The sequence below is a fragment of the Neodiprion lecontei genome, chromosome 5 (genome assembly GCF_021901455.1).
Source record: "Neodiprion lecontei isolate iyNeoLeco1 chromosome 5, iyNeoLeco1.1, whole genome shotgun sequence".
Lineage (NCBI taxonomy): Eukaryota > Metazoa > Arthropoda > Insecta > Hymenoptera > Diprionidae > Neodiprion > Neodiprion lecontei.
Genome location: NC_060264.1, coordinates 3,983,602 through 3,998,138, shown reverse-complemented (window position 1 = coordinate 3,998,138; position 14,537 = coordinate 3,983,602). Strand labels below are relative to the sequence as shown.

Here is a 14,537-nt window from a genome sequence, read left to right as displayed (position 1 = left end):
ACGTCGGTTACCAAAATTTTCCATAGCTGAGCTCTTCGTAGCTCGAAATATAGGGAAAAAAACGAATCAATAAAACGAGGACCTAGAGTTTCGAATTTATCTCGAACGACATGGATTCGCGTTGAGTGTTGAGTGAAACAGAAAGAGTTGAATGGCAATAAACAAGCAGTATTACGTGGAATACGATGTATAAATATATGATGACAATTGATGATAGCGTGCGAAATGGTTTAAAAAAAGAAAAGAAAGAAAAATAATACGGCGATCATTTTATTTTCCTTCAACTATCAAGAATCTCACCCGAAGTAATGAATTGTTGTTGTTGTTGTTGTTATTGTTGTTGTTGCTATTGCTGCTGCTGCTGTTGTTGTTGTTGTTGTTGTTGTTAATAATAATAATGATAATACGAAACCAATTTGTTAATTAATGTTAAATACTGCAGAACAGGGCTGTTAATCGGTCGGAAGTAAGTTTTTGGCGAAAAAAAGTAAAGGGATAATAAAAAGATTCAATGATCTTTGTCTCGACGTTTTTATTTGAAGATACGATAGCATTTGTTGAATTAACATCGGAATGCGTTATGTACGGTATTGAACTTATATTCTTGTTAATATCTTGAAATAATGCATGAAATAAGAATGACGACTCAAGGACTAAGTTGTACATAGTTGAAGTGAAAGAAACAGTGAATTAGCCTGACGATAGGCCCAGCGTTGCCTCCCTCCCTGCCACCGCAACCCATTGACCCAAGTAATTGGAAGTATGTAGCCTTGTAATTAGTAGTTTATTGTAGTTTAACAATGTCGATTCTCAATTGGTACCAGTAATAGAAACGAACAAATTTAGGTTAGTGTAGTTTAAGTTTAGATGCTTTGCCAGCGACAAGTGTAAGGGAGAGAGAGAGAGGTAGTGAGAAATATCGAAACGTGTGAGCCTCGAACAGTCCATCGATCAGTTGCGTAATAATTGATGTTTTGTATATGAAATATTTAAAGGAAGGCAAATTGACTGAATAAAAATCAATCTGCAAACAATTCAATTTGAATTACCCATATATTTATTAATCGTCGCTATTATCAATATTGATCATCCGTAAAGGTTTCATAAAAATTAGTTACATGTGACAATTAAAATATCACGGTCGATGGTCCAAAACTAAGTTATCCAAGGTCTCGGTTGTTGGATCTATAATACTTCAGTTCACAATTAGACGCAAGATTTAACGATAACACTTGAGGAACATTGACTGATCAACAGAACACAACGATAAATAACAAAACTGAACGACTTACTTTACTATTACTACACGAGTACACGTAAGACGGAATAAATAAATTATATAACAATAGACATATTTTTCTTAAACTATTTCTATACTTATTAGAGGCACGTTTTGGTTACTTTCTTAAAAACATTAATAATACTTGGGTTTTGAGAAATGAAAAAGAGATACGTAATTAGATAATAGTGATTAAGTTATAAAGCCTTAAAAATTACAAATACTATAACGATCAGCTGCTGTGAACACATTTTTGATATTAAAGCTAAACATTATCAGACAATTTTAGTTATATTGCGATAAAAAATGTTTTCTCGATAAATGCTGAATTATTATGTAGACCGATGACCTACACAGCTAGTTGATGATAACGATACTTTATTGTTATCGATCAAAAAATAGGTATAAAAAACGTATTTTCATAGACGAAAAAATGACAAATAAATAGACACGGGAAAACATTTTTCTTCACTAAACTTGTTGAGATAAGACTTATCAGAACTTCTAATCTAACATGTATTAATATATATAAACAGATTTGAGAGCAAATACTGAGCAGTTTTTACGTTGCAGCTTGACAATTATTATCACGCACTGTAAGTACTTGAAGTATAGGAGCGTGTTGCTTATATTTTGCGACTCAGTCGTGCTCCAGAAGTTACGTAAGACGTCAGCCGGTCGTATTATCCTCTGTGGACGTCAAATCTAAGGAAGAAGACGTGGCAGAGGCAGCTGCCGGTTCAGCTTCAAGAGACTCATTCTGTAAACAAGAGTTATAAAGCTGTGAAAAAAATCGATCTTCATAAAGTCTTCGAGCATCGAATCATCCGCAGTGAGTCGATACAAGAATTTTTTTACTCAACCTCTAAACATCTTCCCATCTACCGATACCCTACATTTGTAATACTGTCATTAAATCGTTAATTACCATTTTTTCTTTCCACTTGAAACTTCTTTCTCCCGATTCATTAGACGGTCTGTGAAAAAAAGAAGTAATCGGCTTCTGCCAATCCGGTGTCTCTCGAGGACAGTACGAATTTCCACTGGAATGATCCTTACCTGATAAATAATTGGCAGAAAAGTTTTTAACGCGTACGACAAATAGATGTTTCTATTATTTCCGTTCATTTAGAACTCTCACCTTTTCCTTTGTCCGCAAAAGCATTCGCAATAACCATCCTTGCCGATACGCCGCCTAAATTTTTCCGCGGTGCTTTGGCTCCGGCGGCTTTAATGGTAAATAAAAACAATCGATTCGGATTATCAATTCGTACTTATTGGATGGCGTGAATTATAAAGTTGTAAACTGCGATAATAACCACTCACCCCGCGTAACTCCTGCGTCTGCTCTCGTTCTTACCATTATCTCGTAGTACTATTGCGTGTCGCGTGTGTCAGAAATTATGATTACACTTATACAAGTTCGATATCGATTATGAAAAAACGAATCAGTGACGCAATGAGTATCGTACAGTACGTATGGGCAAATAGTCAACAACGGTGCCGACCTTCGAGCAACTGACAACTGTAACGCGTGCGTTGTACGCTTATCGAAAATCTCGGTTACTGCCCGCGACTAACGGTATTTTGCCAATTTCCGATCAAACCACCTGTCCGAAGACTTTTTCAATACAAAATGACAGACAAGTAGTCGGTTCGAAGTTTGCGAACTTAGTGATAAAACAAAGGCAAAACAAATGCAAAACAAAAGAAGTAAAAAAAGAAAAAAGAAGAACTCCACCATGGTCGGAAACGAACGTATTCAACAACGGCCAGCGTGCGAAATAGATGACGCTTGCAACGTTCCTTACCACCAATTTTAAACTGATCGATTGTTAGCAATCTCGCGTCGAGAGATCGCGGTTCTATTTTTAATATCTATGTCACAACGATAAAACGTGAACCAAATGTATGCACTGTTTGAATGAAAATTTCGTGCAAATAGTAAAATCTCAACGCGAATCAAAGCGTGATGTTTTATTCGTGGATCAACGACGCCGGAGTTTCTCCTCTTGACGAGCCACCTTTCGAAGGAGGAAAACCGTCATTTTGACACGTATTCGCTCCCTCACCAGGTTCCCGTCAATGCGAACCCGTCTCCGAGACTTCGGACGCCAACCTTTCATTGCCTACGTGGCCGCCTGGGTATCAGCATCGGAACTGAAGAGGGAATAGAATACGCCTACCAGATTTATCAGTTTTCCGTCAATTGCTTTGCGCGAATCGATACGGTCGGGCTCATTGTCAATCGATTCGTCGTGTCGTGAATATATCATCATTGTTGTGTTGTGTGACGTTCCCGCATTCGGACACACAGGCAAATAATTCTTTCAATCGAGAATTATCAATTAAAAAAAAAAAAAAAGAAGAATAATCGTAACCGAGTAAGTATATTGCCGTCGGCTTATCACGCGCTTACAGCGAGATAATATCGTGATAAAAGTCAAGTTTAACAAAACAAAAAACTACGAGAAAATGAAACACGAGGTTGAAGTTATTAACGTTAACGTAACGAAACATCAGGGAAAAAATCATTACTATATAATTTCTGAATGACTTTCAAAGAATTGGATTTATTAAAGTAGAATTAGATGTAAAAAGTTGAAAAAAAAAACATTAAATGCAAGGCGACGGAGAGAAAAAAACAAAATCCCACTGATAACGGTCCGACCCGCCTCATCTTTTATAGTTTGTTCTATGGATTAGGTCATAATGATTCCCAGGACCGTTTATAACCACATCTATCAGCCGTTGGAGATTATGTTACACTCAACGCACACAGCCAATAAAGTTATTTTTCTAATCAGTTCAATATTAGAGATACAAGTGGTATTCAACCGTGAATAGGTGTTATTGCTTTATTAAGTGCGATTGTGAATGGCTAGTTGAAGCGAAGAATTCTTTAACTATAGTGCATACACATTTTTATTGATTTTGTTTTTCTTTTCACAATTGCAGTACAAATTGGAAAACAAAGCAAGACAATGTCGAAGGATAAAAGTCTGTTGTCAGGCGTGAGCAAATTGTTTACGGAGCAAACGCTCGAAGACATAATACGAAAAACGACCGGCGAAAAGGATGTTAAAATACTTAGCTGGGATTTTGGTGAGGCGAGCAAAAAGGGCGACGGTTACTTGTCTATTGTGGACAGAGTCACTGTTAAAGGCGAGGCTGGCGGCAAACCGGCAAGTGTATCGCTCGTCGTTAAATCGATGCCACAGAATATTGGCAGGAGGAAAACATTCAGAAGTAAAGACTTCTTTTACAATGAAATCATCTGTTACACTGAGGTAAACACAAATTTCTTGAACACCCTATGTCTACTCTATTTGTAATATGATTCTAACATTATTGCCAGAATAGAGTTTGAAAAGTTCTTTTTTTTCTCTTTTCAGATCTTTCCAAAATTCAACGACTTCTTGCACTCTAAGGGCTTGGCTGATATGATCATCGTACCTCGTTGCTTGGCAGCGGTCACAGATGGAGAAAACGATTATCTCGCTCTTGAAGATGTCAGTATTCTCGGATTTGGTCCTGTGACTCGGCAAAATACGTTAAATTTGTCGCAATGTGAACTGATACTGAAGGCTCTGGCGAGATTTCACGCTGTTTCATTTGCATACAAAGATCAGAAGAAAGAAGAATTTCAAAACTTAGCTGACAAGTTGCTAGAAACTTATTTCACTCCTGAACTATACAAATGGTACATCAACTTCCAGGTCAGTATTCGCTTGCTATCGCATCTGTTTACCGTTGTCATCGGTATTGTCTGCCGTGTAGTTAGTGAATCGCAATTTTTAAAATTGGTCCACTCAAACTAGAAGAAAAAAAAAAAGATTCAGCTACATTTTAATTGTTTAATGAGAAAGCCCGTTCACAGCTGACAATTACAATAGAGATATAACAGCTGAACGATTTTTACCTTTTGAAGATGATAGAGCTATGTCTGAGCAATATCACTACTCTAGGTACACATTTGTTGTTCCAGGGAAGACTGTTCAAAATTGCTAAGGATGCGCTAGCCAAAGAATACCCAGGTAGCAAAGCTGAGGAGAAATTTAATTCCTGGTCACGTCGAGATTTCTACTTCAAGAGCGTAGATTTCTGTAACAAAGTATCTGCTGCAACTTCAGTTATAACGCAGGGGGACGCCTGGGCGCCAAACTTTTTAATTCGTCAATCAGACGGTGATAAACATCCAACTGCTCTTGCACTAGATTTTCAGCTCTCGAGAGCCGCAAGCCCAGTTCTAGATACTTCTTTCTTCATATACACATGCACGGAAAAAAGTTTACGCGACGATCATTACGAACATTTACTGAAAACGTATCATGACGAGATCAGCAGGAGTATCAGCTTGCTGGGATCAAACCCTGAGAAAATCTATCCTTGGGATTTATTCAGGAAAGAGGTACGTGTAAGATTCAAGGGTTTTAACTCTTCTAATTTAAGGATCTAATTTCTATTCATTCAATGACTGTGTTGTGCTTCCTTCAGGTCCAGGAATACAGCCTGCATGGAGTTAATTTTGCCATTGAGGCCGTGCCATTCTCGTTACTAGATGCGGATGAAGCATTTGACTTGAATATAATCAAGGGAGATGAGGCAGTTGATATATCTGATGTTTGGACGATAGAACCGATAAAATCTAAGGAAGGACGACGCCGGCTTGCCGACACCTTAGTTCACGCTGTGGAAAATAATTTTATTTAAATGTTTCGCCGCATAGTTTTAATATATAGTAAAGAAAATTTGAAGTACACTTGAATAATCGAGTTAAATCGGGTTTGAAACGGCATAATGTCGGTCAGTATTCAAGAAGCGTAGTTTCCAAACCAACGTTTCTCTCGGCAGGATGAATATACTTTGTATAATGCACACTGTAGTTAAATAGAAAGTATTATTCGACGTGCTGCGTTGTGTTATATTATCTGTTGACGAAAAACGATCAATGAAAATGGCATAAGTTAAGAAACTAAGTAAAATTTGTTATTCTGTTAATCTTTTGCTAATGGGTAATGGGAATATAAAAATACAGCAGCATATATTGCAGATTTGCAACGTAATGAATTAAATAGGTAGTTAGATATCACTTATAGTATAACCGTTATTAAAAGAGTATAATATAAAATTAAATTTGGTTCCGTCCGTTGGATGTATGTTCTTATTGCATAAATCCTTTCCTGTTGAACAGAGAGCCGGAAATGTATGTATGTACACTAACTTACGCATGCCGCATACTTGTCAATTTAAACTAGATAACTGATGACAATATCGCGGTTCAAAACCGCGCGTGCATGTGTATATAATAGAAGTGGGCAAATGTTTAATTTCGTTTTATCTTTTCCTAAATCCAATCAATTCATACGTATTGTAATATATTGTAAAAATAAAATTCCTAGTAATCATCATATGGGCTGTTCATGCAGAACATTCGTCCTGATTGGACGTATACGTTGTGCTATCTTTTAGATTCTAATTGTTAGAATTTGAAAAAATGCTACGTTATACTGTTTTTATCCCGATCAGTGTTGAAAAATGATCGTTACGCAACGAGCCGCGATCACTAAATTATCATATTGAAGTTAGTAACGTTATCGTAACGATTCATGCCGAGGAAAAACGGTTATTTCGCCATTTTGGAATTGTCCGAAATTTAGTAAATCGTAATAAAACAAAACACACTCGTATTTCGATATCTTAGTTTTTTCAGAAACACTGTAAACTTAATGAAATAGTGATTTTTTCCCCAATGTTTCGTTAGGATAACGTTAATAACTTCAACCTCGTAATAAATTCGAGAGAGCAAACAGCGCCTAATTCAAATACACGAATGAATTCGTGTAGAAGTTAATTCGTCGGCTCTTGAATATTCCTCCAAATCCTTATCTTCAATTCTCAATTAGAGCACATCGAATGGTCAATCTCTAGTAAATCGATAAACGTATCCACGTCGCATCATTAAGCGGTGTATCAGCATAGAAAGTGTAAATCTCTCGATGCTACGACTAATGACTCGTTCAAGGAAAGTGGAAATCCCAGTTTCCTTTTTCGAGGCCACCGAGTTCGGTTGAATGAGTGAAAGGCAGAGCGAAGTACGTGGAATGAATGTTCCAAGCTTCTGTTGCTCGGATATTCGTCAAAGTCGTTGAAACATTCATCAATTCTAGCGATTCAATTAAACTTATGCGGTTAGTTCTTCAGTCAATATTTATTTATGGAATAATGCAAATGTTTCGCTTACACTCTGCTCTTATCGCAGTGCCGATTCGTATATTTTCCGCGTGTATCTCGCTTGTTAGTACAGAGATCAGTGGAAATACCACTTGTTTCAATATGTGCTTTGGAATTCTGCTGTCAACGCCCACAGCTCATGAGTATTGTATTGCTGATTAGTGGGGCTTGACCCTGGGATATTTGATGTACACTCCAACATTGCCGCTTTGTGCATTCTCGGTTGGAATTATAGAGGTCCTTGATCCGATTCCATTCTATGATAGAATATTTTCGCAGTTTCAGTACTGACGCTAAAAGAACATGACAAAGGACGAGAGTCTTCTGTCCGGTGTGAGCGCTCTGTTTACCGAGAAAACGCTCGAAGAGAGCCTTCGAAATGCAACAGAGGAAAATGAGGTGCAAGTATTGGGATGGGATTTTGGAGACGCGAGCAAGAAGGGTGACGGCTATTTGTCCGTCATCAGCAGAATCAAGGTGAACGGCACAGCTGGCGGCAAACCGATCCAAATATCACTTGTCGTCAAATCAATGCCGAACAATTTGGCAAGACGAAAAACTTTCAGGAGCAACGAATTCTTCTATAACGAAGTTACGTGCTATACAGAGGTAAATATACTTTCTTTCCACGTGCTCGTACACAGATTTAATTTCAATGATTCTGCGTACTTCAATTTTTGAGGAAATCTCATTCACGTTACAGATATTCCCGAAGTTTCAAGAGTTTGTCAAGTCTAAAAACGCAGGAGATTTGCTGATGGTACCTCGATGTTTTGCGGCGTTAACGGATGGCGAGAACGATTATCTCGTGCTGGAAGATGTCATTTCGATCGGCTTTCAACCTCTGGCTAGACAAAATTCGTTGCAAGTGCAGGAATGTAGATTGATATTGAAAGCACTGGCTAGGTTACACGCCGTATCATTCGCCTACAAGGATCAAAAGAAAGAGGAGTTTCAGAGAATAGCAAATCGTTTAATTGAGACTTATTTTACTCCAAAACTGTACGATTGGTACAAAGGTTTTCAGGTCGGTATATCTTGTCAGATTCGACAAACCCAATAATACTCCATTATGAAAATTATTCAGACATAAATTGACCAACGACAGAACAGATTTCCACTCAACCGATCCATTTTTCTTTCAGACCCTTATAATAAACATGGCTAAAGATGCGCTAGCTAAGGAGTATCCAGGCAGCGAAGCTGAGAAGCGCTTCAACTCCTGGACAGGCCGAGAGTTGTACGACAAGAGCATAGATTTCTGCAACCGTGTGACGGCACCAACTTCGGTGATTACTCAGGGTGATGCGTGGGCGCCTAACTTCATGATTCGAAAAACTGATAGAGAATACCCGGATGCTCTTGCCCTAGATTTTCAGTTGGCTCGATGCGCTAGCCCAGCTCTAGACGTGTCTTTCTTCATCTATACCTGCACCGAGAAACCGCTTCGCGACGGCCATTACGACGAATTTTTGAAACTCTACCACCATGAACTCGGCAGAAGTATAAGCATGTTGAAATCGGATCCTGAGAAGCTCTATCCGTGGGACACATTTATGAACGAGGTGAGTGTATTTTTCAAGTATTAAAATGAAAAGTGTAACTGAACGATGACCGGATTTCTCAGGATTTATTTCGAGACTTCTAATCATTGCGTTATTATGTTCAGGTCCAAGAGCAGAGTATCCATGGGATAAATTTTGCTCTGGAAACTGCACCGGGAGTATCACTGGACGAATCAGAAGCATTTGACATGGATTCTATAGAAGGAGATGAGCCAGTCGACGTTAGCGTAATCTGGAATTTAAAGAACCTAAAAACCAAGAAAAGCAGATGCCGTCTTGCCGAGACCATCATGCACGCAGTGGAAAAGAATTATATATGAAATTTAGGTCATAGCTTTAGGTATAAACAAACTATATGATAATTAGTTTACGAAAATTATTAGGAAAAGCAATTCTAAATGAGGATCAATTTCCGTCTCGCCACTGTAATGTACTTAATCGGTATTTCGAACAAAGAGATTTCTAACTGTATTTTATTATATTGGAAGGAAACTTATCTTCGTTGTATCTTATGATAAAGTATTATCTATTTTTATACGAGTATGATTAGATAAATGAATTTTTATACATTGCTTCCTAACGTCAAGTTACAGAAACATTGAAAGAAACGGAATATGTCAATCCCGCAAATACGTATAAATCCGGTTATAGCAATAAAACTATGTGGATCCTTTAATTCAATCTGATAAGAATGTATCTTGAGATGCAGAATACGATTTCATTTTCTGAACAGATATGATATTTGTACGAAATTCACCTCCGATTTATCGTACGATAACATTTATAATCTTTTTCACCGGCAATTAACAGTGTCCGAGAATCATAATTATCTGGTATTCGAACGCGCAATAACGTGAACAATAATGACAGTGATAAATAACATACAAACATGTTTCACAACCATCCAAGGGCTTGAATGAACAAATGAATTTATTTTCATCTTATCAGCTAGACCTAAATAAATATGTATGTACAAAGCTCAGCTTCTAAAATGCAGTAGATAATCTCTCCCTCTCTCTCTAAAGGTACTCTCTAAGGTAGTTATCCCCCAAACGGACCCTATTAGAGAACACTCCGAAACTTGGTGGAAAACTAATTTCAGTGGTAATGCTTATTTATTTTCAATCTCAGATCAATTGACCATCTAGTTTCAGAGATATGCGTGTTTAGAATTCGCTACTATTGCTCCTCTTATACACGGGGGTAATGTACAATGCCTTGGAACGGGACACAAAATCGCTTTGAACTCATAAACCACATTGAAGAAACGATCGAAAAATATAAGATAATAATTTAACATGCCAACGATTGACCTGCCTCAGTCTGAGGCAAATTGACCACATAGTATGAGAATGATCATTGTCAATTAATTTATAGGCCAAGCGTTTCGCCATGATTATTAGGACTCATGCGTGATTGCAATAAAGTTTTCCCCCACACGCTGAGTAGAGCGACGTGTAAGTTATACCCAAGTTGAATTTGCAGCAATTTAGATACAAATTTCATGATTTTCACATCCGCTGCAGTTCAACAAAATTTCTACGTACGGCGTCAAATTTGTAATATAGTTTTGATAACAGAAATTTGAATATTTCAGTACCGGTAATCTCATATGGGAATTATGGAGAAGAACAAAATCCTGTTGTTCGGTGTCAGCGATTTGTTTACTGAAGAAACGCTTGAGCATATTCTACGTAAAGTATCTTGTGAGAAAAAAGTCGAAATACTAAGCTGGAACTTTGGCGTCGGAAGTAGCAAGGGTGATGCCTACTTATCGGTCGTCAATAGAATCAAAGTGAAGGGCATCGCAGGTAGCAGTCCAACTGAAATATCACTGGTCGTTAAATCAATGCCAAGGAATTTGGGCAGAAGAAAAATGTTGAGAAGTACAGACTTCTCTCGCAACGAAATCACCTTTCATCTTGAGGTATTATTTTTGCTGATATTGTGGTTTTTCAATTACAGTTTATACATGTTGTAACAGATTAAAATTCATCATTCTTTATGCGCTCATTTCTAGCAAAGTAATTCTTATCACAGATATACCCAAAGTTTCAAAACTCCCTGAAATCTAAGGATATGAGTGATTTCATCATTTTACCTCGTTGGTTGGCTGCTGTACTGGACGGATTAAACGATTTCCTTGTTATGGAAGATGTTAGCATTATCGGATTTAGCCCAGTAACTCGTCAAAAAACTTTAAATCTATCGCAATGCAGTCTAATTCTGAAAGCTCTAGCCAGATTTCAGGCAGTCTCGTTTGCCTAAAAAGATCAAAGAAAAAAAGAGTTTCAAAAACTAGCAGATCAGCTGTCAGAGAGTTATATTACTTCAAAATTATACAATTGGTACAAAGCTTACCAAGTTAGTACGCACCTTACCTATTCATCACTTTATCAATTTATCCAATTATGTAATAATTACTTTCAGCATAATAGAAGTGGGCAAATGTTTAACTTCGTTTTTTCTTTTCCTAAATCCAATCAATTTATTAAGCAACAATTTTACTTCATTTCAGTCGATCCTACTGCATGTAGCCGAGGATGCACTGACCCAAGAGTATCCAGGCAGCGAGGGTGAGAGGCAATTCAATTCATCAATTCATACACAGGCCAGGAATTGAACGACAAAGGTGTAGAATTTTGTTGTCGCTTTGATAAGCCAACTTCGGTGATTAATCATGGTGATACATGGGCCTCAAATTTTTTGATTCGCAACTCTGCAGGAGAAAACCACATCGCTCTTATGTTAGATTTTCAATTGGCGCAATGTGCGAGCCCAGTTCTGGACACGTCTTTCTTGATTTATACTTGCACTGACAAAACATTACGGGACCAGCATTATGAGGATCTCTTAAGGCTTTACCACGACGAGCTTAGCAAAAACATCAGCCTGCTAGGATCAGTCCTAAAAAAGCCCTGGGACATCTTCGTGAACAAGGTGTGTCAGAAATGCAGAATATTGATCAAGATTTACTCTGTTTTTTCTATTCTTTAGGTTCAAGAACTAACCGTACATGGTATAAATGCTGCAATAGAAGCTGTGCCATCTGCAATGCTAGATTCGTCAGAGGTCTTTGATTTGGATGTTTCCCAAGGAGATGAAAGCGTCGATATTGCTGAAATTTTTTCATTGAAACCGATCAGAACTAAAGAGGGAATGCATCGACTGGCCGACGTCATCTTGCATGCAGTTGAAAAGAGATATTTATGAAATTCTGTTCTCTAGTTATACTAAGATATTAGATACCATAAATATCTATCCTCCAAACTCATTAGACAGTATCTAAGGCGCCTAGCTAGCTTTCAAATTACATTATTTTATAGAGAGAATAGAATTGACGAGGAACGATCATTTGATGGATGGGGACGAATTACTTTCTGCTGGTATATTATGAAGGAAATTGAACAATGACGAAGCACTAGTATACCTGGGATCAGTAATAGAGAAATTTAGAAAAATACTGGGAAAGTATATACAATATCATTATAGATAATATAATTTGAAGAAAATTAGTCCAGCTTTATCTTTTATACATTATTTTTATTATAAACCTTAGTGTTAAATAAAATATAGACATTCTGTACTCAACTATAATATTTATCTTTGAAACTTTAGATATTAACACGACTCATTTACCACGTGTTTTGAGGACATGTATGAGCGCAGAAAAATTTGAAATCTGATCACAGTTTTAATCATAAATTACAATAGTATTTTTATTCGGTTAAAATGAAAATTTAAGATTTACTATTATAATATATTGAATATTTAACCGAATAAAATGTGCTTGTATAGCCAAAAAATATATATATGTATATATATACTTACATATAACATTAATAACAAAATTTTGTGTCTATCATAACTTATACAAAATAAAGCTCAAAAACCATGATAGGCAAATTTAGTCATGTAGTTACACTCATGTTTACAGAGCATTTTCTATTATGAATGGTAAATTCACAATACATTTCTAATGGCATATTCCACACAAGGGGAATAAAATACGCCTTGATATTGCATTGCTTGGTTCAACATTCATCAATAGTGCAACATTCATTCAGTCTCATGCACTTGTTATCAATCGTACATATAAGGTTTCTTAGCGTACAAAGCAAATACAATTTGCCTCATCTTGCATACCTGATTCATTGAGTTGGTTGAAAATCGTGTCCCGCTCTGTGACTACGCAGTTTGCCGATGTTTGTCATGGATCCCTATTTCGCTGGCATCGAATACAGTCGTGTCGTCTTCGTCTTCGTCATCCAATGGCAATGGCCGCATTTCAACATCTTGCCTGTGCGCAAGGACACCGTACTTTCGAACCATTTGAGTACGATTTTTGCTTAACCTTTGAAGATAGAAAATACCGGATTAGCAATCTCAAAAATTACATTAAAATTGTTTTCTTTTCGCTTACAGCCCACCTTACGCAACGTAGGATAATATAGGCGATCACGAGTACAGTCAGACCCATGAAAACAGAAATGCCACGCCACAACGCACCTGTGTTCACAGACAAATTTGGGCCAAGTATTTGAGGCTGAAAGAATTATATACCAGAATATAGGCGAGCTGTTTGCAAATACTGAAACGTATTTTATGGTACATACAACGACTAGAGCGATACCTGTATCGTCGTTTGTGGGGCGGTGACGTTCAAATCAAGATTTGCCTCCTTTTTGACTTGATCAGTTAGTAAGGTTACGGTTCGATTATCTTTGGATTTAATGCCGCTATCACTATCTTCGACATTTTGGATAGGGGAATTTTTCTCCTGTGATGAGTTCGTAAGTTTTGAACTACTAGAGTCTGACAATTTCGAATCATCAGTGCTTTTAAAAGATCGTACTGGAACATGTTTCGACGGGTTGCCAGCCCGCGATTCAGGAATCGACTTTAACAAATTGCGTTTTGTAATAATCAAATTATCATCACAATTTGTTATCGTTATACACAAGCAATAACACGTGATTACTATGAATTTCAAATTTCGACCGGCAACACGCTTCATTCTCTTCTGACATTTAGAATGGAATCAGAAGAAAAAAATTTCACACGATATTTGGTATTCGTCAGCACTCGTTGACTGGCGTTGACCGCCGTGACAGGTTCGAGCTTTGATACAGACAGAACTTTGACAATTCTCGAGGCGCGTAACAACGATTCAATTCCATCATTCCTTATATTACATGCCGTAAATACATGTAAAGATTATTGCTAAAACGCGAACAATCAAATAAATATCTTCGTCATTCCTAAACTATTATTGTTGAAATTTTATATCCTCCTAAGACAGAATTTGACGGCTGATCGTTGCTATAAATATTCGTACATACATTGTGAAAAAAATATTTCAAATTCTTCACGGTGGCCATCTTGATTTCGTGAGAAGCGTTTGAATTCGTACGTCAAGTATTCTACACGAATTGTACATACCCGTGGTACAAACTTTT

General features: G+C 37.2%; 5 protein-coding genes across 6 annotated transcripts; 3 read left to right on the top strand and 2 right to left on the bottom strand.

Moving 5' to 3' along the window:
* Positions 1–1,034: 1,034 nt before the first annotated feature.
* LOC107227491 (PCNA-associated factor) lies at positions 1,035–3,420 on the bottom strand. The gene is made up of 4 exons (XM_015668656.2): positions 2,606–3,420; positions 2,421–2,507; positions 2,208–2,338; positions 1,035–2,039 (listed from the first exon to the last, which is right to left on the bottom strand). Exons 1-4 carry the CDS (start codon positions 2,640–2,642, stop codon positions 1,950–1,952), a joined length of 345 nt encoding a protein of 114 aa, XP_015524142.1. The 5' UTR covers positions 2,643–3,420; the 3' UTR covers positions 1,035–1,949.
* Positions 1,979–9,618, top strand: LOC107227490. Its single transcript, XM_015668655.2, has 9 exons — positions 1,979–2,111; positions 4,238–4,569; positions 4,675–4,998; positions 5,268–5,690; positions 5,777–5,986; positions 7,811–8,122; positions 8,217–8,540; positions 8,659–9,078; positions 9,183–9,618. Exons 2-9 carry the CDS (start codon positions 4,264–4,266, stop codon positions 9,396–9,398), a joined length of 2,535 nt encoding a protein of 844 aa, XP_015524141.2. The 5' UTR covers positions 1,979–2,111; positions 4,238–4,263; the 3' UTR covers positions 9,399–9,618.
* A 148-nt stretch (positions 9,619–9,766) lies between these two features.
* On the top strand, positions 9,767–11,349 carry LOC107227512. Its single transcript, XM_046740958.1, has 3 exons — positions 9,767–10,044; positions 10,676–11,005; positions 11,119–11,349. The coding sequence occupies exons 2-3, from the start codon at positions 10,691–10,693 to the stop codon at positions 11,344–11,346; spliced, it is 543 nt and encodes a 180-aa protein (XP_046596914.1). The 5' UTR covers positions 9,767–10,044; positions 10,676–10,690; the 3' UTR covers positions 11,347–11,349.
* A 243-nt stretch (positions 11,350–11,592) lies between these two features.
* On the top strand, positions 11,593–12,957 carry LOC124292600. Its single transcript, XM_046740959.1, has 2 exons — positions 11,593–12,018; positions 12,076–12,957. The coding sequence occupies exons 1-2, from the start codon at positions 11,824–11,826 to the stop codon at positions 12,289–12,291; spliced, it is 411 nt and encodes a 136-aa protein (XP_046596915.1). The 5' UTR covers positions 11,593–11,823; the 3' UTR covers positions 12,292–12,957.
* On the bottom strand, positions 12,601–14,526 carry LOC107227470. 2 transcript variants are annotated; one of them, XM_015668618.2, is made up of 3 exons: positions 13,712–14,388; positions 13,509–13,624; positions 12,601–13,432 (listed from the first exon to the last, which is right to left on the bottom strand). In XM_015668618.2, the coding sequence occupies exons 1-3, from the start codon at positions 14,093–14,095 to the stop codon at positions 13,267–13,269; spliced, it is 666 nt and encodes a 221-aa protein (XP_015524104.1). In that variant the 5' UTR covers positions 14,096–14,388; the 3' UTR covers positions 12,601–13,266. The 2 variants fall into 2 exon arrangements, with proteins under 2 accessions (XP_015524104.1, XP_046596913.1); XM_046740957.1 differs by having other exon boundaries at positions 13,295–13,432; positions 13,502–13,624; positions 13,712–14,526.
* Positions 14,527–14,537: the final 11 nt, after the last annotated feature.

What these genes read in the sequence shown, in the direction of transcription:
- LOC107227491 (XM_015668656.2), bottom strand. Translation starts at nt 2,642, where the DNA reads ATGGTAAGAACGAGAGCAGACGCAGGAGTTACGCGGG. An exon ending in TTTTGCGGACAAAGGAAAAG is followed by an intron (nt 2,339 to 2,420) that starts GTGAGAGTTCTA and finishes ATTATTTATCAG; the next exon opens with GTAAGGATCATTCCAGTGGA. An exon ending in TCAAGTGGAAAGAAAAAATG is followed by an intron (nt 2,040 to 2,207) that starts GTAATTAACGAT and finishes TCTTGTTTACAG; the next exon opens with AATGAGTCTCTTGAAGCTGA.
- LOC107227490 (XM_015668655.2), top strand. Translation starts at nt 4,264, where the DNA reads ATGTCGAAGGATAAAAGTCTGTTGTCAGGCGTGAGCAAATTGTTTACG. An exon ending in AATGGTACATCAACTTCCAG is followed by an intron (nt 4,999 to 5,267) that starts GTCAGTATTCGC and finishes TTGTTGTTCCAG; the next exon opens with GGAAGACTGTTCAAAATTGC. An exon ending in ATTGGTACAAAGGTTTTCAG is followed by an intron (nt 8,541 to 8,658) that starts GTCGGTATATCT and finishes TTTTTCTTTCAG; the next exon opens with ACCCTTATAATAAACATGGC.
- LOC107227512 (XM_046740958.1), top strand. Translation starts at nt 10,691, where the DNA reads ATGGGAATTATGGAGAAGAACAAAATCCTGTTGTTCGGTGTCAGCGAT. An exon ending in AAATCACCTTTCATCTTGAG is followed by an intron (nt 11,006 to 11,118) that starts GTATTATTTTTG and finishes TTCTTATCACAG; the next exon opens with ATATACCCAAAGTTTCAAAA.
- LOC124292600 (XM_046740959.1), top strand. Translation starts at nt 11,824, where the DNA reads ATGTTAGATTTTCAATTGGCGCAATGTGCGAGCCCAGTTCTGGACACG. An exon ending in GGGACATCTTCGTGAACAAG is followed by an intron (nt 12,019 to 12,075) that starts GTGTGTCAGAAA and finishes TCTATTCTTTAG; the next exon opens with GTTCAAGAACTAACCGTACA.
- LOC107227470 (XM_015668618.2), bottom strand. Translation starts at nt 14,095, where the DNA reads ATGAAGCGTGTTGCCGGTCGAAATTTGAAATTCATAGTAATCACGTGT. An exon ending in CCCCACAAACGACGATACAG is followed by an intron (nt 13,625 to 13,711) that starts GTATCGCTCTAG and finishes TAATTCTTTCAG; the next exon opens with CCTCAAATACTTGGCCCAAA. An exon ending in ATTATCCTACGTTGCGTAAG is followed by an intron (nt 13,433 to 13,508) that starts GTGGGCTGTAAG and finishes CTATCTTCAAAG; the next exon opens with GTTAAGCAAAAATCGTACTC.